The 25,673-nt window shown below is 37.0% G+C and overlaps 1 protein-coding gene across 1 annotated transcript; it reads right to left on the reverse strand.

The window, feature by feature from the left end:
- Window positions 1-6,255: 6,255 nt before the first annotated feature.
- Window positions 6,256-11,537, reverse strand: LOC115711545 (probable LRR receptor-like serine/threonine-protein kinase At1g74360). Its single transcript, XM_030639898.2, has 2 exons — window positions 11,157-11,537; window positions 6,256-9,636 (listed from the first exon to the last, which is right to left on the reverse strand). The coding sequence occupies exons 1-2, from the start codon at window positions 11,221-11,223 to the stop codon at window positions 6,395-6,397; spliced, it is 3,309 nt and encodes a 1,102-aa protein (XP_030495758.2). The 5' UTR covers window positions 11,224-11,537; the 3' UTR covers window positions 6,256-6,394.
- Window positions 11,538-25,673: the final 14,136 nt, after the last annotated feature.

The following is a 25,673-nucleotide window of genomic DNA, read 5'->3' on the forward strand; positions in this document are numbered from 1 at the left end:
CAAATAAGACTTTCCCCTATATAGTGTTATATAGAGGTGACTTAGGGACTATGAACCTATATTTTAAGGCTCCACTACACCAATGATTATTATCGATCTCATCAATAGAATAATTTAGTTTATTTATTCTATTATTGCTCCACTATAAATATAAAATTGTATTCTTTGACAATATAGAATTATATTTACAGAATACTTACTTGTAATCCATTGATATAATCAATATAAGCAGTTCACCTTCCAATTATTAGTTCATGATTAGAGTTGGTCAAAATACTGTTTTACCTTTCTAATTATTTCTTTATTTCTTATGTACCACTATTTCAATATGAATAGCTATCTATAATTTATTATAGATTCAGATCCAACTATTAGCACTCTTAGGATTAACACTATAAGAGAACTAATATTTGATCAGTTAGGAAAGCTTAATTTTCACTATTGCATAATATGTTCCTAGCCACTCATGTATTAAGCTCTGTAAGAATCATCTTCTTTGTGAAAGTTTAACGAGTGAATCAAAGAACTCAATGAATACAAATAGGAGCTCATGTATACTCAGGATTCAGGTTGATCTACTAATGATCATTATTGTGATATGAATAACTATTTCATGGTAAACGGGAAGTTAATAAAAGATGTTTATTACATATCAGTCCATTCATGCATAATCTAATTATGCACAATACATTTACTACTTGTTCATCTACATATGTGATCCAAATTAAAATCACACACATTAGAAGTATAGTATATAGTAAACCATACTTAGCAGTTTCATATTAAAGATTCCCAATACTCTAATACATTACCGACTTCTTTTATTCATATCGTATAATCTTAATTCTCTTGTACATCCTTACAAGATTATACCTTCTCCATATGAATAAGAAATTTTTATATATTTAATAATTATACTCTTATAATTAATGTATCATTCATCTTATAAATGTATTTCATATATTTTCTAATATATCAATTAACTACTTGCTTTTAGGGTATAAATCCCAATAAAAAGTACAAATCATAATCCATAGAAAAAAACACAAATAATAAAATTTATGTTGCCTTTATGTTAGTTTTTAATCTACTCACTCACTTTAGGCCACGATATATCTTGAAGTAGAACATTAACTCACACCCATGCTTCAATTTGGGTAACAAGGATCCAAATTCATCGTCTTTAACCCTATTATCACTCCTAACACAATCATAAAAGAAAACAGGGATCTAAAACTACTGTAATCTAATTCCTAAATTTCTTGAATTACACTGTAGAGAGACATGTCACATTCAATAAGATTTTTATCTTTTGAACTAGGCTTAAAGTCTTAGCAACTATCATAATACTACTATTTTATGTTTTTCTAGATTTATCGTGGTCTTGGGTGCATAATTGATTACTAATTATATAGTACGATTGGTATTTGAGTACATTACACGAATGATCTCGTGATATGCAAAGTAGTGTGTTAGATACATTGCTGAGGGATTCAGATATTTCCACATATACCTATCAACATACAAGTGGATTAATGAGCAAAAGTAAATCAATATGATGTGTGACATAATAATAATGTTAATAGTACTTTTTTTAACTATGTACCGAGATATATTGTATGCTAATAATAATGTTAATAGTACTTTTTTTAACTATGTACCGAGAGATATTGTATGCTAAGGAACAAAGTGTCTTCTTTACCTAATAGTGTTTGGATTTTATATTGTATAGTCTAATAAGAGTCATTAATTTAGTAAACTAATTACATTTAGGGTATATAGGCTTCTTGACATCCTCTACAAAACTTTGAAATTATAATGGATTGACATTTCATTCAAATTGTGCATTTCCTATTATTTTTGGAATGTGATCATCCTCATAGTCTAAATTTATACCCTTAACCTTGTTAGACTTAGATGCTCCCTCGCCCAGAACTCTAATCTTTTCCCCGTGGTTGTGGTGGGTTTTGTGTGGTTGTCGAGATAGCCGAGAGAGAAGAATGGTAGTGGGTGAGTTTCATGTGGTTGTCGAAATAAACGAGATAGACGAGAGAGAGAGATTGATTGGGGTGTGCATGTGGGTGGTTAGGTTGCGGTGGTGGTGGTCGTCGTTGCTAATTCGAGAGAGAGGAAATGGTGTTTTAGGGGTTAGGGTATGGCTACACTGGTTTTTGTGGGGTTAGGTGGGAGATTGAGCTCCTTTGTGGGGATGATATAAAGGGTTTAATAGGCTTTATACCTGACGGTTTAAATCTATTGGGTATAGGGGAATGTAATTTTTTGCAATTTTTACTTAAAACTGTGTCCTATTTTTGTAACTAGTGTTTTAAACTATTGGAAATACTTAATTTTTCATGACGGTTTTAAACAGTTGCTTAATTTTTTTAGCGAAAGTTTACTAAAAAACATTCTTAAGACCGTCACGGATACTCCTTTTTGTAGTAGTGTTAGTTTTGTTTTAATTAGTATGATATTTTGATATACGCATATAGCACCAGCTATGCCCGAAATTAATTAATCATAAAGCTCAATCTTCATACTTAGAAAAAAGGAAAGGGAAAAAAACCTTGAAGAATGAAGTGTTGGGTTTTATGCCCTAAATAAAACTCCATTTCAATGTAATCTCTATTATTCAATATCAATAAAGAAACAGAAGTATTTCATCACTTATTTGTGTGTCATTTGGTTCATGTTATCATTTACTTGTATATTTGATTTATAAATTCATCCAAACCCTTATCACATTTATGTTCTTGTTTATTGTGTCGTCAGCACAGTGGAAAGTAATCAAGATTATGTAATTAAATTTATATTCCTAGATTTATCAGTACACAGGGTTTAACTGATATGTTAATCTACAACATAGTTTACTTGCACCTTGGATAAATGCTATGTTCTTTCCAGAGCATTGGTTAAAGTAAAGCCTGGGTTGGATGCATGGAGTATGCATCGGAAGGGACCGATATTGAACTTTGAATCAGATATATTAAACTTACCGTAATATCTATTCAATTCAATATAACCTAGTTGATCCAAGATCAAATGATCTTAATCCTGATATGGTTAGGTTCAATCTCAGGAGTATTATACATGTTCTTTGATTTGTTAGTTAAGCCTACTTTTGGGTCAGGGTGATACGTACATTTTGGAAACATGGTAGTGCAATTGAGTGGGAGCGCTAAACATAGATATGGAATCTATAGCTTCTATCTAGCAAATAGAAGTGAAATGATAATTTCCTTCGAGCTTGGCTAAACAGAGATAAATGGTTGAGTACTCATTTCAGTTCGCTGAAATATTATTTATACAGGACTAAGTGTTTTAAGGATGAAATACATTGAAGGGTGTAACGGTAATTTAATCCCTATACTATGCAGATCATCTATAGAGGATCATTGATTGTTGGGATTATAACGATGGATAATTGATAGTGTATCTATATGGTGGAATATATAGAGCGTTCTATATAGCTGAGAATGCAATTCTATGTTCTATGGGTTGATGGAACAAGGAATTAATAAGTCAGTGAATTTACTTGGTAAGTTCTTGGTCTGCTTATTCGAAGCTCGGATATATAGGCTCATGACCTCCATACTAGTTGAGACAATACTACTTGTAAGACTCAGTTAATTGATTTTGATCAATCAATTATAATTCTAAAATTAGACTATGTCTAGTTTGTGAATTTTTCACTAAGCAAGGGCTTAATTGTGAAGAAAGAGTTTCTAGGGCTTATTTGTTAATTAAGAGACTTTAGTTAGTCTAATTAATAAATATATTAAATGACATTATAATTTAATAATTAATTTATAGTTTTAAAATAATTGGAATTGGCATTTAAATGGTTAAATTTGAAAATTGGCATTTTTGAGAAAATGAGATGGAAAAATGACAAAATAGAAAAATTGCAAAGTGGGGCCATTATCCTATCATGGCTTGCCACTATGTTCATATTTTATCATTTATTTTTTTATTATTTTAATGCCAAATAAATCTAACCTAACCCTAGGTGGCATCCTATAAATAGGTAGTGATGGCTTCAGGAAAAAAGAGGATGCATCTTATTCCTTCAGAGAAAACTGAGTGCCTTCTTCCTAAACCTAGCCGCCACTCTCTCTTCCTCTTCTTCACTACTGAAACCGAACCCTTGAGTGATAGAGTGAGCGCCCACACACATCAAGTGGTACCTTAATCATAGTGTGGAAGATTGTGAAGAATCCAGATTTAAGAGAAGGACATTCGGGCTCAGATCTTGGTGATACTTTGCGACAGAAAAGATACAAGGGTTAGAGATCTGAGTGGAAGGAGACATTATATTCCGCTGCAACTACTGTAAGGTTTCTGATACTTTATATGTGTTTATTTAATATCGTTTTGGAAGTTCACATTTAGGATGTTTAAACAACATACTTGTTAGTAAATCTAAGATCCTGGTAAAATATTTCCAACATAAAGACCCTGTTAGAATAACTCTGCGTTATTTTTTGAGGTTTTTTAAACCAAAAAGTACTGAATTAGAAGGAAGAGATAGTAGGCGAATCAAGCTGGAACCTGAGGTTCTTGCCCTTGCTGTAAGCGGTGACGACAGTTTTTCCCAATAGAGTAGCCTTGAAGTTTGAGGGTGAGGTTCTTGCCCTTGCAGTGACCTTGGTGTCGTTAGCTACAACTGACCACTTCATCTTCTTTCCAAGACAATTTTCCTATATAGCCCTCTGAGCCGTCTCCACCTCATAGTTGGTTTGGAAGTAAATAGGTCAATATTGGTCACAAAAGAAGAGAGAGAAGAGAGATATGAACAAACTATAAAGTATGGTAGTTCAGAAGTTTTTTTACAATACCTTTTGTAAGTAGCACCGAGTGCTTGATCAACGATATTTTTTAAAAGTTACTTTCTTAAGTTATATAACACCCGACACTTAATTATATTAATAACAGTATAACACTAAACAAAATATTAGGCACTACTAGTGCCTTTTAAGTAAATTATGCTTAGAGATTTGAATGCAACAGAGGAAATGCTTAATTAATGGATAGTCCCGAATAGATGTCATAACTTGAAGCTGAAATTGGGATGGGGTATTTGTACACGTGTGTGAATTGTGATGATAAATAGAGATATGAATGGTGTAACAGGCAATAATGATGGATCAACTAACATAATAAACAATTATAACTATCCTTTCTTGTACTTATTGTACAATAAAGTATTCATTTAATTGTGTTTATGATAGTTGATAAAATTTAGTGTGAATAGTGTTATATATTGCGTTAATGGTTTGTAAAAAGTTGTTTATAAATAAATAAACAAGCCAGTCACAGGTGTAGTCTTAATATTTCTAATAACTAATAGATATGATAAAAAATTAAAACTTTTAATATGTGTTAGGTGTAGAAGTGGAAACAAACTTTTCTAGTTAAATGTACAATATGGAGTCATGTACATTGTGTGCAAAATCCACTAAATAAATAAATGAGATATGTGTGAATGTGGCCAATTGCTGAACAACAGATTCACGCGTAAATTTATGATTATTCTGTTCTTTTTATTTTTCTATGATGTTGGAGGAGGCAAATCTTAATACCTTCTTGATCAGTTTGATCAAATTTCAAAAACTTCATCTTAATGCCCTTTGGTGAAAGCTATGATTATTCCTTAATCCTTATACGGCCAATAATGAAATAATTAATTGTGGACCCTTCCTATTAAAATGAACCTTGATTTATTTATCAAAAAGGTTTTTCAAAGGTTGGATTATATCACTTTACCAAAATAGTTTTAGGAGCAAAACGGTTTGTTCATGCCCATGTTTTGGATAAAATAGTAATTGTCTCATTCCTTGTTGGTTCATCTATTTTTAATAAACTAATTAAAGTGTTCTGAAAATATTTTTCTTTTTTGAGATCACAAACGATTTTTGCAGTAATTTTGAAGTTTGTATAATTACGTTGCAATAATTTTTAATTAAACTAAATTATGTGAAAAGTCATATGGAAATTCATATATGACCCATGTGATACTTTGTATTGGACATGTTTTTTCATTAAGAAAATAATCTTTTCGTCAAGTAAAATTTGATGGGCGCATAGGAAATTTCTGCAATGCCCATAAAGTCAATCAACAAATGCTTTAAATTAGTTGAACAATCACAAAGAAGCGTGAACCTTGAGATTATAATAAATTAAAAATTAGTGATGAAAGTGTTGCTAACTATACAAAGAATCTTAAATCAAGATCAAAAAGAAATCAATTAGCAATTTAGTGAAACTCTATTTATGTAAAATTTGAATGATGAATGAGTCTGTATACAAACAAGAATTGCAGCGAAAATTGCTGCTTGTATAATAAACTATATTAACATCTTAAAATTACATGGAATCCATATCAAAATCTTAATCAAAATTGAGGAGAGGCACCATAATTTAATTCTCCTTGCCTAGTGCATATAATCTTTATTAACATAGCAAGAACCTCTTTCATGTTTGGTCTAAACTGAGGTGACTCGGTTGTGCACTTGATTCCTATATTTAACAATTCAGACATCTCCTCTGTTCCTTCAATAAGAAATCCAGAACCCCCCATGATCGCCACGGGTATAGCCGCTCGGCTAGACACACCTCCTCGGCCATTACCTACCACCCTTCTAGCCCATTCAACCAGACACTCTTCACCTCCATCCACTGCACGTCGTCCTGTGGCCAGCTCCATTGCCAACACTCCATAACTATACACATCACCTTTAGTAGTGGCTTGCCATGTCTGCCCATATTCTGGTGCAACATAACCTACTGTACCAGCGACCATTGTGCTGACATGGCTATCCCCTACATCAACAATCCGTGCTAGGCCAAAATCAGTGACTCTTGCCTTGCCATTCTTGTCAAGTAACACATTGCTAGCCTTCACGTCTCTGTGGACTATTGCAGGATAACACTCGTGGTGAAGAAACACCAAGGCTCGAGCTATATCGATGGCTACATCTACTCGCCTTCTCCATGATAATCTTGTTCTGTCTGATATGAAATCTTCCAAACTCCCTCCTTCCATATACTCGTACACCAAGATTTTCTCTTGTCCATCTAAGCACCAACCATAGAGAGTTACAAGATTTGGATGAGGCCAGCCAATGCCATTGCAACTTAGAACCTCCATTTCAGCTCGAAACTCCCTCTCGCCTTCTAACCCTTCACTTTGTAGTTTCTTCACCGCTACTTCTCTTCCATCAAGGAGTGCTCCCCTATAAACTATTCCAGAACCACCCTTTCCAATGATCCTACTCTCAGAAAAATTGTTTGTGGATGCTAGTATGTCTGCATGAGTGAAAGATGTTTTGTCTAAGCGAATAACCTTGACAGTGTCTGAAAACCATGGAGATGAGTTGTTGGAGCTTGAAGCGAGATCGTGCTGGTATTTAAGTTCTGGTAATACATACTGTTCTGACACATCAGGGCCTTTCACCATTGAGCAGACTATAAGTATCAAGACTCCAATAATTAAGATAACAAAAATTAGGACTAGGAACACCAAGAATGTAGGAAACTTTCTAGGCCCCTTTTGGTTTCTAAATTGCTTGGTAGCACTGTCTGAGGAGTTACGAATAAACTTGGAAAGAACTAAGTTTGGATTACCAATATAAGCATCTTCAAAGGTTGACAATTGCCCAGATGATGGAACATTACCAGAGATTTGTGGATTGTACGAAATGTTGAACTTGTTTAATTCTGTCAATTTGTCCAAGCTTGTTGGAAAGACACCAGAGAAGTTATTGTATGACAAATCAAGATTTTGTAAGCACTGAAGATTTCCTATCTCAGTTGGGATTTCTCCAGAGAAGTTATTCCTAGTGATGTTAAGCACCACAAGTGGCAAATTTTCAATCTCTGAAGGCAATTTACCATTGAATCTATTGTAACCTAAATGAAGCATACTAAAATTCTTCATTTTACCAATTTCAGGAGGAATCTCCCCAGTTAACTCATTTCCACTCAGTTGAATATAGCCAGAAATTTGTAGTGTTCTCACTGCTGAACCAACAACACAAATAGGGAATAGTCCAACACCTTTGAGTAATCTATCCCATATGCTTCTACAAGTCTTTCTTGTAAGAATGGTATACACAAAACTGAATGGAGGGTAGTTTGCAGGAATCCACCTCTTCATTGCCAAACACTCACCAGAACCAGCAATAGTTCCATTCATCTTTTGACTATTCAACTTGAAGGTTGGGTCAGGATTTATCCCAATGCTAGCCAATTCAGGAGGTATGTTTCCGGAGAGCTTGTTGTTTGCAAGGTTAAGCCATAACAAGCTAGTACAGTTACCTAATTCCTTGGGAATTGAACCTGTCAATGAATTGTTTGCAAGCATCAACCACAAGAGAGAGTTCAATTTCCCAAAGGTGGTTGGAATTGAACCACTTAGCTTGTTGAAGGAGAGGTCCAGTGCTTGGAGTCTTGGAATGTTTCCAAATTCCATAGGTATTGTACCATTGAAGCCATTATAGGCAAAGAGCAAGAGCTCTAAGCTACGCATCTTAGAGATTTCAACAGGTAAAGGGCCTGAGAAGTTGTTGAAAGTAAGATCTAATCTTGATATATTAGGTAGAGTGAGAATCCCAGATGATCTAATCCCACCTTTATAATGGTTACTGTGCAAAACTAGAAACTTAATTTGCTTGAATTTCCCAAAAATATCTTGTATATCACCTCCAAACTTATTCTTGCTTAAATCCAAGAAGGCTAGTTTATTCAAATCCAAAAGGGAATCTGGGATTTCTCTATGGAAATTGTTATCTCCCAGGAATAACCCTTCAAGAGTCGAAATCTTACCAATATCAGTCGGGATCTTTCCTGTGAACTTATTGCCCCACAAATGCAAACTAACCAAGCTCTGACATTTGGAAATCTCAGCTGGAACTTCACCAACAAAATGATTCTCAGAAAGGTCTAAGAACTGCAAGCTACAATTTTGATTAGTGAAAATGGAGCCAGAAAGATTCCCTGTGATCAAGTTTTCCGAGACTGAAAACTCAATCAGCCTAGGAAATCCATTCCAAACAGGCCCACTGAAATTGTTTGAGCTCAAATCCAAGTACTTCAAAGTCAAGCATTCATCAAAGATCCTATCAATTTTTCCAATGAATTTATTTGAAGACACATTAGCCACGATTAGATTCCGACAAATGGCAGGAAAACTTGACTGAATATCACTTGAAAACCTATTCACAGATAAATCCAATACCTCCAACTGGTGCAACCCAGATAAGTTAAGGCTACCAGACATGAGATTGTGAGAAAGATTGAGTAATTTGAGGTTGCGGCACCAGCTAAGGTCATTGGGTATTTGCCCATCAATATTGTTGTTCGAAAGGTCGAGGTGAGTCAAAGCAGTGAGGGCTGAGAAGTTGTTGAAGAGGTGACCGACAATGTTGCTATCTTGGAGAGAAATCCTTGTTACCCTGTTGTTTGTACACTCTATACCGTTCCACTGACATGGGTCAGTCTTATTGTGCTTGTTCCACTCTGAGTATCTTCCTTGGTTTACTTTATTTGAGTCTTTGAGAAATTTTTGCAATGAGAGAAGAACTTTCTTATCTATTTCTCGAGAATCTTCATTAGCTCCAATAGTACTAATAGTACCTGTAAGATAGAAACAAAAAATTATTATTCTGTGATTCAAATTTCTTTAGTAGAACACACACAAATAATTTTAAAGGAACAAAAAAAAATATATCTAAGTTTCATGTTTTCAAGGCTTTTAGAATCTACCTGGAGAAATATAATATAATGTTTTTTATTTTTTATTTTTCTATTTAATTATAAAACAATTAAAGTGAGAGTATCTTTTTTTGTCTCATTTGTAGTAGCATTTTTATGAGCATTTCATTGGATGAAGGGATAGATTGCATGTTCCTAAGGTACATATTGAAGGAGATTAAGAATAGGTATATATAAATATATACCATAGATACTCTATCTAAGACTATAGTTATAGTTGAGATTAACAAATTATATTCTAATTGAGAGGTTATATCTAAGTAAAGGTATACTAGAAAGAAAAAAAAAATCAAAATATCCAAAAGTATAAATGAAACTACAATAACAATAAACAATCTTTAATACTATATCATATTAAAATTATTTTTGAGTAAAATACAATATAAAATAAAATTATTAATTACATATAAATAAATTTATAAACTATATATTTGTTTAATAAGGTCTAATTGTTTTTATATACATATATATATTTTAAATATGAACTTGAAAAATATATAACCAATACAATTTAAAAATTATATTTATTTGTAATTAGCCTAACTTCAAATTTCATTTTTTTATAATAAATCAAAAGCTAATTTAGTATTGTTAAATAGAAATTTTACTTTATTGATATATATATATATAAATATATATATATTTAGATATATATATATATTATTAATGTTTTAACAGGAAAAACACATAATTTCATTACTAAACAAAAAATCACATTCCCCAGAAAGATTTTATTTTATTTTACTTAAGAAAAACATAAATTTCACTAAAAATACTCAAATGCCCAAATTTGAATCAAAGAGCAAAATTATTTATTTTTTTTAAAAAAAAAAAAAAGAAATGTAAACTGCTACTAGAATCAAAATCCCCATCAGAATACAAATAATAATGAAACACTAAAACATCCAATGGTCTAAACGCTGGAACAGAAAAAGTGAAAATAAAACATGAATCTTAAAGAAAAGCAACAATACAGTTCCAGAACTCAGGCGAGTTGATTACTCTATTAAAATCTGTATAAGAACTTCACTAATCACAAGTTCTTTCATTTGAGCATTAATAATTAGCCTATCATATTCTCTTTAAATTGAATAATTTGTCCGTTTAATCTTTAGGAGAGATCTTATGTATGATCTCTTGATCAATATGTTTCAGCTTTTGTGAGGATAAATTTGTTAAAAAAAAAAAAAAAAAAGCAAGGAATTTGTCTAAAATACTAATACGGAAATCTAAATTTGGAACATAAATAATTAAAAGACCTGAGTCATTAGTATCACAAAACTAGCTTATCACCATTTTACAAAACCATAGTTTTTAGAAAACGTACAAAGACTTCATTAAGGTAAACAGTTTTTCATATATGAATATTATTGAATTGGTACCTGCGATAAGAACTAACATGAAGATGAAAACCACCATGAACAAATATGAAGTTTTCCCATTAGACATGATCTTTTTCTTCTTCCTCCTCCGCCTTACTTCTTCTTCTTATGATTTTATCTATGACTTAGAATAAAGAAAATGAAAAGATATATAAATAAAATAAAGAATGGTTATTAGTATGAACTTCAAACTAAGCCAAGGTTGAACATCTTGTACTCTATTTCCTTTTTAAGAACAAACGAAGGTATTAACTTCTTTCCTTCCTCCTCTTTTTTTTTATATATATATATTTTAATAAAGGAAGTAATTTATTGTTTTCTTAAGAAAATTATAAAAATAATAAAATGTTACATAGTGTTATTAATCTTCAGGTTTTCCTAACTAATATAATTACTGAGAAGAAAAGGTTTAAGAAGAATGTGAGGACGGTTGAGCCGCCCATGTTGACGGGTTCAGCTAAACCCGGTTTAAGGTTTTGACTGAAAAGGGAACCAACACAGAGTCTATGTTTGTTCAGGAAAATAAAAAAATTAAAAATATGTGTGTGGCCTCAAGTTGATTTGGATTGTAGAAAGTGACAAGTTATTTTTTTTTTTTTAATTATTTTTTAGAAAATGAAATGCTAAAAACTTATTGTGGGCAAACAAAATATGAATAAAAATTGTCTGGTTTTGTTGGTTGGTAAGTTGCTTAATCAAATCAAATAGGAAAGTAATTAAAAAAAATATCTTTATTGACTTGAAATTTAGCCAATATAGTGGAACCTTATTAATTGATGATTATCACCACGTATACATAAGAATAATAAATAGTAAAAATAACACAAGAAAATTAATAAGGATTTTTTTCACTTTTAACCAAAAAAGGTAACAATATTATAAAATACTTCCAGTTGGTAAAACAAACAAATATACAGTTCAAATAAATTTTTTTTACACAAATACTTCTTACACACACCTCCAATCCAAGTTCCATGCTTCCTGGGCAACCATGCAGCAACGCAACGCAACCAAACGAAAATCGAACCTGAAAGAGAACTACCATTAATTTCGATGACTTCACCTGAGAAGACGACCGGAATCAATCAAAATAGGGGTTGTTTCGAATTCATGAAAAAAAGTGCCGAAAAAACAACTACGAAATTAAAATTCAACCAGAAATCCTGTTTAATTCGCATAAAACTAATGTGTTGACTTCAATTTTCAGATCCATGAAATGCAGATCTCAAAAAGTTGAACTGGAGTTCCCAAACAATCCAACTCAAGTATAATCCAAAAAAATTACATCAATACTATAGTAAAATATTTATCTTGGTATATTTTCATTATTTTCTAAATTTCTAATGGTGAATTTGTTCATACTAAATTACGAAGAGACATGTAGATAGAGTTACGTACGTGGAAATATTGTTCTGATTTTTAATATTTCATAACAGTGGCATTATAGTTGCATTAATATTTTGCTAAAAGTTCTTTTTCCACATATTAATATTAATGTACAAGTAATCATCGATCGGTGACAAAAAAATACTGACAAATAGTTTCTTACATATGCACATTCACATTTTACATTTTTTAGTTGCAATTAAGTTGCACGTTAGTTGGCTCGCAACACATATAACTGTTTCATTACAGTTTCAACAGCAACCCACGATCCATGCTTCATGGGATTAAAACCTTCGTCTGATGCAACCTTCGGTCAACCACCGAGCAACCTCCGTGCGATGCAACTTTCGTCTGATGCAACCTTCAGCCAACCACCCAGCAACCTTCGTCTCATTATGTAAGTGATAGTGTAAGCGGGATTTTGGTAATTAAAAGCACATAAAAGGTATAAATGTTTTCCACACCTTATGGAGGTATTTTTGTAAATAAAGTATCAATTTTTATTTTTCATGTAATAATTCTAATTTATAAAGGTTTGGCCCCCTTACTCCCCTTTTAGTTGTATTCACTCTTGAGATAATACCATGTCTCTCTTTAGTATTATAATTGTGAGAATAATATATTACAGATAAAGAACTGGTAAGATCTTATGAAAAACTTATGAAGAAAATAGACTTAGAGTCTACGAGGCTTTGATGGCATGTGGAACTTAGGAAGAGAGAGCACTATAGGCGTGTAGAACTTAAGATTGAGGATCTTTTCTCATGTGATCTAATGCCCTTTATATTGTGTAGGGCTTACAATATATCGTAATTAAAATATATAAATATATCACTTTAAAATATGGAAAATAACATATTTTTTTTTATCTTATATTTGAATTACAAAAACGGATAATTAAATCCCTAAAATCTAGGATAACATCTTTGAGGGAATATGTAATTCTCCCGCACTACGTGTGCTAACTTGAGGCCTGCAATTAGAGCTTGGAGGCTTTGAAAGCGAACTTTATTGCCCCGTGTAGTTGTTTCCCCTTGGCATAATGAGGGCAATGTCTACATCAGACAGGTGGTGAGTACAACTTCCTTTAACATGCAAGTTCCAGCTGAATTTTCTTGCTCTTGCTCTCGCTTCTTCTCTGGCTCTTGCTTTTCTACTGAAACTTGAGAGATTTCAGAAGATGTGCAAGTTCATTCAACCACGAAGTCAGTGAGAGCTTGGCCTTCTATAGCCACTCCTATTTGGTAAGAGATCTCATATTGGTCGAGTTCAATGGCCCACTTGAGTAGTCGGCCAGATGTTTCAGGTGTTTGCAATACTTGTCGCAATGGATGGTCAATGTACACCTGTATTGGTTGAGCTTAAGGTCTTAGCTTTCCTGAAGCTTAGAGCGGAAAGTATGTCAGCTTTTCCATGAGTGGGTATTGACTATTAGCGTCAATAAGTCTCTCGTAGTACACGGGGTTCCTAATGCCCTCTTCTTCTCTAATTAGGACTGCAATTACTGTTGGGTTTTATGCCCTAAATAAAACTCCATTTCAATGTAATCCGGATTATTCAATATCAATAAAGAAACAGAAGTATTTTTCATTCATTTGTGTATGTTTTGGTTCACCTTATCAATCATTTGTCTATTTGATGTATAAATTCATCCAAACCCTTTTCACATACTTGATCCTGTTTATTGTGTTGTCACCACAGTGGAAAGTAAACATGATTATGTGATTAAAGATTCCAAGATTTATCAGAACACTTGGGTTTTACTGATATGAAAATCTACAACAGAGTTTACTTGCATTTGGAGAAATGCTATGTTCTTTCCAGAGCATTGGTTAAATTAAAGCTTGGGTTGGATGCATGGAGTATGCATCGAAATTGACCGATATTGTTCTTTCACATAGATTTATTTAACTTACCGTAATATCTATTCAATTCAATATCACCTAGTTGATCCTAGATCAAATGATCTTAATCCTGATATGGTTAGGTTCAATCTCAAGAGTGTTATTCGTGTTCTTTGATTTGTTAGTTAAGCCTACTTTTGGGTCAGGGTGATACGTACATTTTGGGAACACGGTAGTGCAATTGAGTGAGAGCGCTAACATAAATATGGAATCTATAGCTTCTATCTGGCGAATAGAAAGTAAAGGATGATTTCCTTCGAGCTTAACCAAACGAAAATAAAATGTGGAGTACTCATTTCACTTAGCTGAATATACGGGGTTAAGTGTTTTAAGGATAAAATACATTGTTGGGTGTGACGGTATTTTAATCTCTTTACAGTGTAGATCATCTATATAGAGGATCATTGATCAAATTAGGATTATAACAGTGGATAATTAATAGCGTGTCTATATGGTGGAACATATAGAGCGTTCTATATAGCTGAGAGTGCAATTCTAAGTTCTATGCTTGGATTCAACGAAGAATTAATAAGTTAGTGAATTTAAGAGGTAAATTCTTGATCTACTTATTGGAAGCTCGGATATATAGGCCCATGATCCCCACACTAGTTGAGACAATACTACTTGTAAGACTCATTCAATTGGTTTTAATTAATCAATTATAATTCTCAAATTAGACTATGTCTATTTGTGAAATTATCACTTATTAAGGGCGAAACTATAAAGAAAGAGTTTATAGGGTATATTTGTTAATTAAGAGACTTTGATTAGTCTAATTAATAAATATATTAAATGACAATATTATTTAATAATTAATTATAGTTATTAAATAGTTAAAATTGACATTTAAATGGTTGAATGTGAAAATTGGCAATTTTGAGAAAATGGGATACAGAAATGATAAAACAAGAAAGTTGCAAAAGTGAGGCCCATTTCCACAAGCCATGGCCGGCCACATGCATAGGTTTTATCATTTAATATTTTCATTATTTTAATGCTAAGTAATTAAACCCTAACCCTATGTGGTATTCTATAAATAGAAAGTAATGGCTTCAGGAAAGAATCACAATTTGCATCTCATTCCTTTCAGAGAAATTCCTGAGCCATAGCCACCACCTCTCTCTCTCTCTTTCTTCTTCTTCTTTGTTTCGAAATCCCTAAGTGATAGAGTAGTGCCCACACACAGCAAGTAGTACCTCAATCATAGTGTGGAAGATTGTGTAGAATCCAGATTCAACAAAGAAGGACATTCGGGCTCAGATCTTGATAATACTCTGTAACAGAAAGGATACATTGGTTAGAGATCTGAGTGGAAAGAGACATATTATTCCGCTGCACCCAATGTAAGGTTTCTGATACTTTATATGTGTTTACTTATAATCGTTTTAGAAGTTCATATTTAGGGTGTTAATCAACATACTTGTGAGTAGATCTAAGATCCTGGTAAAATAATTCCAACAGTTACATCATATTCTCTAATAGCCAAGTATATACCAAATTCCTCATTGTCTAGAGATTTTAATAGGATAGGATGTTGAGCTAGTGTACTTCTCCTCCTTCTCCCTTTGATCTTATGGTGTAGGGGAATCGTTGAATTTCCACTTTTTGCCATTATTTCGGCCAAGGCCATTACTTTTGCGTTTGCTTCCATTATTCTTGTTGTTGGAGGGCTGGACGATATTGCCTGTGTTGGTTGGCATGTTGGGTAGAACTAGGGTTGTACGCCTCTTTGATTATGTCAAATACTATTCTACCTTCTTGTCTGGGCTTCTCAGACAACTTCTTCAAACTTAAGGAAACCATCAGCTCGTTCAAGGAACTCTTTCATGTTGTTCATTAAGATCCTTCTAAAGTTTTTCCAGAATTCACTTAATGGTAAGATACCTCTAAGTATTTCCATATAATGTCCTTCTTCTATTAGTCTTTTGGTCATGAACCTTTGAATGTAGTCTTTCAAGGGTTTGCCTTGTCTTTTTTTTAACAAGGTCTTCCAACTGTGAAGGTATTTGTCTCGAGGAACAGAATTGAGTATAGAATTCTTGAGATAATTCCTCCCAAAAGTTGAACCTTCCTGGGGTCAGCTTGAAATACAACTGTTGTGCTATTTCAAATAGGGTTGACAAAAAGATCTGTCATCACACATCACCAGTTACTTTTTGGAGATCTGTTTAGTTCTCAAAGTATTTTATGTGTGCCAGGGGATCTTCTTTCCCAGTGTATATATTCCAACCTAGAACTTTTAACTTTTGTAGCAGAAACGCATTGATATACGCTAAGATAGGTGATCCCCTTGACCGGTCCTTTTTGAGGCCTGACAACTTTGGGCCGGACAAGCCTTTGATTATGTCTTTGAGTTAATCCAATTGTGCTTGCATAGATGTGTCTACTCTAGATGCTTCCTATTCAGACAGTACTCCTTGGCTGGCTAGCCCTCTTCATTGGCCAGGCTGACCAGACCTCTACGGTCGGCTAGGCCGGCTGATGGATATGTCGGGGGGGAAGATCATGCCAATCACTCAGATTGGGCAGATCCACTGGTCTGAGGTCATTATTCAGGGGCAGAATATAGTAATTACGGTTCTCCCTTCTTGTATTGTTGCCTTATGTGTTTTCATTCAGCCAAGGATTTATCCTATTAAAAATAGAATCCCTAGGCCTCGGTTGCACCTATTCTCGGACATTTTGGGGGAGGGAATTATTTTACTACCCAGCCAGGCCCTGGCCTATCATCATAGTCCCATGTTCAGGATTTTCCTCCCTCCTATCGTCATTCCTTGGTGTTAAAAATTAGTCATTCCTGGAGTATTGTCTGCCAGGCAAGACTTATCCATCCTTACGCAAGACAGAGCTTGGCCCCCTACTCGAGGGACCTAAATGTGTTGTTTCCCCATTGTCTACCTATTGTTGGACCCTAGTCATCCCATTTGTAAGTCTTCCTTCCAAAGGATCTCTTATCAGATCCTCACATCTCTCGAAAACTCTCGTATTAAACTGCCTTATTAGGTTGTTGGCTTTACAATTATAGAGGTGCATCTCTGCTTAGTGGGATCAAAGGATGGCCTCTTGGTCATCCATCCACTTAAGGAATTTTTGTCTTTAATGAGCAAAGGCATCACATACAGCAGCGCATGTTTCTTCATATCGTGTTTGAGTAGCCTGGCCTACAACTTCACTGAGACTAACCAACTTAGTATCATCTCCAAGGTCCAAGTGAGTCTTTACAATGGATGGTTCACCAACCCCTGGCCCTGTTTCTCCCACATACGATTATGGAACAGTCTCAGTTGTGTTCTGTGGAGCTTATTCTATGTTCAAGGCCTTCTGTGGTGGGAGGAACATGAACATTGGAATCTACCATCTTGGGATCCTAAGGACGATCCAAGGAAGTAGTTCTTCTGGTTAAAACCATGGTGATTGATCATAATGAGATGAAGAAACTTAAAAAAAAAAAGACTCTCAATGAAAGCACCAAAATGTTGACTTGAAATTTAGCCAACTAACAAGGGAGTCTTATTAATTGATGATTATCACCTTGTGTAAATAATAATAATAAATAGTAAAAATAATACAGGAATTTATAGAGATTCGACCCCCTTGATGAATGGGTGATGACCTATTTCCCTTTTAGTTGTATTCACTCTTGAGATAATATCATGCAGATCATAGGCTAAAACCTTGTGATTTCTAGCTATGGCTGTCTTTAGTATTACAATTGTGCGAATAAGGTGTTACAGATATACAACTGGTAGGATCTTATAAGGAACTTATGAAGAAAATAAACTTATAGTTTATGAAGCCTCGATGGTGTGTGGAACTTACGAAGAGAGAGAACTATAGGCGTGTGGAACTTAGGAAGAGAGAGAACTATAGTCGCATGGAACTTGGGATTGAGGATCCTTTTTCATGTGATATAATACCCTTTATATAGTGTAGGGCTTACAAAATATCATAATATAAATAGGTAAAGATATCACTTTAAAATAGGGAAAATGACATCTTTTTTCTTATATTTTAATTACAAAAAAGGATTATTAAATCCCTAAAATCTAGGATAACATCTTTTAGGGAATATTCCTATCTTCAAGGGTTGTTGGACATGTCCCGCAATAGTAAGCTAGCTTGAGAATCTTCTAGAAGGCTTGCTATGCACCCCGCGACTTGACCAGCCTATTAGGAGCTGTATACATGTTCTGGTTGGCCAGCCCTGTCTTTAGAGGATGTCTGACATGTCTATATCGCCCTGTCTTTAGGGCTGTCTGTACAGCTTTGTTGTTCAGCTTGGCTGGCCAATCGTGCTAACGGCTACAAAGTGTATGGAAGTTAACACTCCTAGCCAACCAACTATAGGTTCGGCCAGGGCTTTGCTGGCAAGTATGTGGACTAGTCTTTGCTTGTGTCCACCGTGCAGCTATGGAATCTTACAGGTTGGAAGGTGCACGAAACTAATTTGGTAGGTTGGAAGGATGTAGGTAGAACTTGGCAGGTTAAAAGGCTACAGGCACTATCCTAGTTGGTTAAAGGCGACATGCATTAACCTAGTAGGTTGAGGGCTGCACGCACTAACCTAGAAGGTTGAAGGGTTGCACGGACTATCCTGGCAGGTTAGTGATCTCCACGTGTCTTCTTCTTTTGACTACGTAGACATGTTAGGTCTTGTGGACAAGATTTGGGATAATAATCTTAAACTAACCACTTGTGTTTTACAGACCTCAATGGAGATAGTTGCAAATATACTTGTAACCTTAACATTTATATATGTACATATGTTTAACTTAGTGATTGGCTTGATGACATGGACACTATTTTTGACACGTGGCACAAAGAAAACAACATCGAGGGCTGCATCCCAGGATAGGGCAGTGTTACCTGTACACTTAGTACACCAAAATTACTAGTGTTTGTAAGATTCATAGCACAACTAATCGCTATACCACATTCACTCAATATCTCAAAAGTACTAGTGTTGGTAGGACTAGTAACCTGACTAATCACTATACCACGTGCATTCAATGTTGGTTTTTATGGTACATATTAGAGATGAAAGTGGAAGTAGATTTTATTAAAAAAAATGAATTTATTCCAATATGAACCATAATCCCCAACGATCTAAACATAATAATATATAGATTAATCTAAACTATATGAAAAAAAAACACAATACCTCGTGTAGCCTATCAAGGGATCCTCAATTCTTCTTGTATAAAATGTCAATCATCCAATCCTTATTATGAGCAATGATGAAGAATTCACACCACAGTCTACCAAATCAGCCCCAACACTCAGGATAAGAGTGGGCTTATGGATACAAATAGAAGAAGAATTTTCTATCATAGTGTGTACTTAACTCATGGGACATTGTAATTATGGGATAAGGAGGAATTTCTCGACCACAAAGAGAGAGAGAGAGAGAGAGAGAGAGAGAGAGAGAGAGAGAGAGAGAGAGAGTGTGTGTGTGTGTGTGTGTGTTAACCTTAAAAATCGACAGAGTTGATTTTCAAGATTAGTCAACAATCAACCCCAACAGTCGAGCGACATCAATTGTAAGAGTCGGTCGAAGAATGACTGAGTCAATTCATATGGTTTAAGGATCGTTAATCTGGGAAATCCATGCTTACAAGTCTCCAGGCATATTCATGCAACTCGAAGGTCATCCCCGTAACAACTCATGTGTAAAGTTAGTAAGATCAACTTACTAGGTTACAATTGCTAGAGGATTTTTGTAGTGATATGCTCAGAATTGGATCTTTCCATAGGCATAAGATTCAAATATCTCTTTCTTATCTTTCCAAATGATCTTAAATTGTCCAATTCCAATGTATATCGAAAAAGTTATGGCCGAAATGCTAAGAATACTGAATTATGACAGCTTGGTATGTGAGCTGGTGACTCTCATGCAAGCCGACGGGCTGTTGTGCAGCCCCCTAGCTATTGTGTGACCCCATGGGGTGTTGTGAGAGCCCATGGGCTGTTGGGTGAACCAGGAGGCATTTGGGTGGGTCGTGGAACCCCTATGCAAGTGGTGGAGCATCAGTTCGACCTGCAGGTGAAAGAAGGAGAGGCTATACATGTGTGGATAGACGTCATGTGTGGAGGAGTGTCAGAGCATGTGGGCTTGCATGTAAACCCATGGGGGTGCACATTATAGCCGTGAGAGAGAGTGTGCAAGTGGAGGGAGTGTGTGTGAGTGGGGGCTCGCATGTGAGCCATGTGTGCATGTGAAAGAGTGTGTGCGAGTGGAGGGTGTGTGTGTGAGTGGGGGACTCACATGCGAGTCGTGTGTGCATGTGGAGGAGTGTGTGTAAGTGGATGTAGTGTGTGCGAGTGGGGGGCTCGCATGTGAGCCGTGTGTGCATGTAGAGGGAGTGTGTGTAAGTGTGGGGAGAGTTGAGTGTATGGGAGAAGGGCGCCAAGTGTAGGATGGCATGGGTGTATTTTTTGGCGTGTGAAGATAAGGTGAGAGGTGAATGCTTTACGATAAGAATGACATTGGGAGAGAAATCAAAGGACGAGGCATGCACGGGAAGAGTACACAACCACGCCTTTTGAAGACTGAGAAGAAAGAGGTACAAGTAGCGGCAACAACGTACCTATAAGACCTAAAGACCCGACCAAGGGTACGCTGCAACCACTCTCTAACACTCTATACCCGGGGACCACCTCGCGTGAAGTTAGGGACCATGCTCATGTACCCGAAGACCATCCTCCTACAATCTGCAACTGGGGACCATGTGCATGTACCACGAGAATATCCTTCTACACCCTGCAACTAGGGACCACCTAACACCAGACAAGGGTATGGGGTGCCAAGCTACCTCTAGCACCTAGATCATGCTCTGGAAAAGCGACATCTGGTCCCAATGGGACAACTTTGTACACCAGGCCATTAGAGCCTATAAATACCCCACATCTCAGATGTGAAAGGGGGGGAATCATTTGGTGTAACTTAGATATTGAATTCAATGTAGAGAGGAATATTCAGACATCTTTTCACCTTCATCTTTATCTTATCTTTATCACATTTCTTGGTAACCTTGCATTATCTGACCACTAACTTAGTTGACGAGTTTTCACCATCAACAGTTTGGCATCGTGTGTGAGAAGGACAAGATTAAGCCAAGTTGTTTCTTTACACACAATCGATACAAAATGCCTAGACGCTCTCATCGCCTTCAGGATGTGGAGATCTTCCTTGACAACAACCAGTTAGTCATTTTGAAGCAAGACCTCCCTCTACCCGCCATCAAAGAAGAAGGTGCTAATGGTCACTGGCCTTAAGTAAGAGAAGAAAATGATAACGTTGTCCAGCCTCAAGTAAGAGGACAGGGCGTGAGCAGGAGGGAACCTCAAGCAAGACAAGGAGATTGTCATCGCGAAAGACCCTAGTGGACGAGCAGCACAACGGAGTTACTACCTCCATCACGACCAAAGGTAAAGGTGTGACACGAAAGAAAGAGATCTCGTCATCACCTAGGCATCCTCCACCACCAACACTGCGAGATCCCAGTACCTCGCGACATCATCCTGGAAAGGAAAAGATAGTTAACTCTATGAGCCCAAAATCCCAAACTCGCCACTATGAAGATGAAATAAAAAATCTCTAGTGGAAGAGCCGAAGGGTAGAAACTACAGTGGCTGGCATGCAAAAAGTACCGAGTGCCATTCTTGAAGGCAAAACTCAAAATTCACACTTTCAGTACAAAGGTCACCGACAAGAGTGCAGAATGTCATCTGTTCACAATGGAAGGAAGAGCTCCATGCCATCAACGGGTGGCACCGCAAAGGTGAGAGAGGAAGGGGCCTATCGCAAAATGAGAACCCAAGAGGTCACCAAGAGCAACATGAATCTATCTGCTGGGGTAAGACCGCAATGGGAGAAACATCATATATTCTTATGAAGGGGCTTCAGCCAAAGAATCTCATGCAAGGGGACACTGCACTGGCACCCCACCCCTCACAAGAGCAAAGCAAGCAGAAGGTATCTCCCCTCAATCGTGATGGAGAGCCACACTATGATGGGATGAGAGGAGTACTGTAACGTCCCCGCTCCAAGCCTCCATTGGGCTCTTATACACGAGTACGCCATTCTAGCTGCTTCCTGGATTGATGACTGGCCCTACAGACCAACACGAGTGTTTCCAGCGTGCTTTGTCCTCACTCACACGCATCCTGGGAAAACTTCCCAAGAGGTCACCCATCCTTGAAATTGCTCCAAGCCAAGCACGCTTAACTGTGGAGTTCTTTCGAGATGGGCTACCGAAAAACAAGATGCACCTTGTTGATGTAGGTAGTACCAATCAATCCATTTAAGCTCTCTTCAACTGTGCAGTCCCATACCTACGCAGTCTCAGAATCATCCCACTTGACCTTCCCCATGCGATGTGGGATTGCACAGCTTACCCGATATTTCCCCTTATGGATCACGGGACTACTGACTGACATAATCAACCACCCTTATAGGGTCCGACGTCCTCGTCGACCACACTTCCGGCTGGGTCCAGGCTCTGATACCATTTGTAACGTCTCCACTTCAAGCCTCCATTGGGCCCTTACACCCACGGACTAATGGCTCTTATACACGAGTACGCCACTCTGGCTGCTTCTTGGATTGATGACTGGCCCTACAAACAAATACGAGTGTTTCCAGCGTGCTTTGTCCTTACTCGCACGCTTCCTGGGAAAACTTCATAGAAGGTCACCCATCCTGAAATTGCCCCAGGTCAAGCACGCTTAACTGTGGAGTTCTTTCGTGATAGGCTACCGAAAAACAAGATGCACCTTGTTGATATAGGTAGTATCAATCAATCCATTTAAGCCCTCTTCAACTGTGTAGTCCCGTACCTACACAGTCTCAAAATCATCCCACTTGACCTTCCCCAGGCGATGTGGGATTACACAGCTTACCCGGTATTTTCCCTTACGGATCACGGGACTACCGACTGTGACAATCACCCCCCTTACGGGGTCTGACGTCCTCATCGACCACACTTCCGGCTGGGTGAAGGCTTTGATACCATTTGTAACGTCCCCGCTTCAAGCCTCTAATGGGCCCTTACACCCACGGAATGATGGCTCTTATACACGAGTACGCCACTCTTGCTGCTTCCTGGATTGATGACTGGCCCTACAAACCAACACGAGTGTTTCTAGCGTGCTTTGTCCTCACTCACACGCATCCTGGGAAAACTTCGCAAGAGGTCACCCATCCTTGAAATTGCTCCAAGCCAAGCACGCTTAACTATGGAGTTCTTTCGAGATGGGCTACCGAAAAACATGATGCACCTTGTTGATATAGGTAGTACCAATCAGTCCATGAAGGAGCCAGAGTGACGTACTCGTGTATAAAAGCCATTATTCTGTGGGTGGAAGGACCCAATGGAGGCTTCAAGCGGGGACGTTACAAATGGTATCAGAGCCTTGACCCAGCCAGAAGTGTGGTCGACGAGGATGTCGGACCCTGTAAGTGGGGGTGATTGTGACAGTCAGTAGTCCCGTGATCCGTAAAGGGAAACACCGAGTAAGCTGTGCAATCCCACACCGCCTGGAAAGGTCAAGTGGGATGATTCGGAGACTGTGTAAGTATGGGACTACACAGTTGAAGAGGGCTTAAATGGATTAATTGGTACTACCTATGTCAACAAGGTACATCTTGTTTTTCGGTAGCCCATCTCGAAAGAACTCCACAGTTAAGCGTGCTTGACTTGGGAATAATTTTAGTATGGGTGACCTCCTGGGAAGTTTTCCCAGGAAGCGTGCGAGTGAGGACAAAGCGTGCTGGAAACACTCGTGTTGGTCTGTAGGGTCAGTCGTCAGTCCAGGAAGCAGCCAGAGTGACGTACTCGAGTACAAGAGCCATTATTCTGTGGGTGTAAGGACCCAATTGAGGCTTGAAGCGGGGATGTTACAAGTACTACCTACGGGCTCCATGCAAATTGTTAGGAAAATCCAAGTTCTGTTCACCAACTCTCAAGAAAGAGTGAAAAAGAGAATGAAAGAGATAAAAGCAGAGATGCAAGATCTGCGTTGAAGGATGGCTACGACATCAAAGGATGATGAATTTGACAAGGAGTCCCCTTTCTCAAGGGAAATTCAAATGGAACCACTTCCACCCATTTCAAGGAGCCTCGCGTGACACCATATGATGGTTCAACTGACCTAAAATACCATCTAGGATGGTCTTTTTTTGCTTCTTCACTTTTTCGTAATTATCACGAAGGCCCTAGATAGGTCTTTTCATTAGATGTCCGCTTGGAGAGTACTGCCTTATTGGATTTGGGTATATAGTTACAGACTGGAGTACCACCCTGGCCTTAGCTTTGTCCTTCCCCTCTTGAGAAAGATGGAGTTCCTTCTTGACCTTACCTAAGCTCTCTTGAAGGGAGCTCACAATCTCCTCGGCATTTTCCTTAGCTTGGGGCTTGCAGTCTAAGTATAGCTTTCAGTGCTTGGTTTCTATTTCCTTCTCATTAAAAACCAACTTGGCATCATAGTCTTCCTGGTCTTTTTGATGTTGAAGGCAGCCTAGGTCCTGACTTGCTTAACTTTTTCACGTAAGGCCCCTGTTGTCAAGGATTGGACTTTGGCGCAAAGTTGGCTCAGTTCAATGGTAATATTACCAACTTCTTTGGCAGTCCTCTCCGTGAACAAAGAAATCTAAAAAAGAAAATAACAGAAAATAGTCATGCAACCTTCAATAATTAAAGATTTTACCAAGAGGAAGTACTTTTTAGAGGGCTAAGACTTATCCATACCGCTTGTTATTTAGTGGCCATTGATAGAGTGTACGAATCAAGACTGTTGCTTACAACCCACTTTTCAGACGTAAGTTTTCTCATGCTATCCAACATCTCTGCGACATAGGGAGCAATGGCTTTACCCACCTTAGGCACCAAGGTTTGGCTCACTGTGGCAATATTCAACACTGGGCTACACGAGGAAGGTTGGCGAATTCCCTCCGCAATCTCAACAATCTTGATGGAAGACAGTCGAGTAGTCTGCTTTTGAAGAATCACTTGCTCCCGCTCATGGCACCTTTTCAAGGTACCAGCAGGCTCACCTATCTTGGTAAGGTAGTCATAGCCTAGAACGGAAGGCCTCATGAGGAAAGAAAAACCCAACAGAGGAATCTTACCAAAAGTCGTGTGCTTAGATTGGTTGGTGGGGGCAGACCTAGGAGTCAAGCTCCTAGGGAGATGTTAGAACGTGGGAGACAGAGATGGGTGTGTAGCGG

This window comes from Cannabis sativa, chromosome 3 (genome assembly GCF_029168945.1).
Source record: "Cannabis sativa cultivar Pink pepper isolate KNU-18-1 chromosome 3, ASM2916894v1, whole genome shotgun sequence".
Taxonomy (NCBI): Eukaryota; Viridiplantae; Streptophyta; class Magnoliopsida; order Rosales; family Cannabaceae; genus Cannabis; species Cannabis sativa.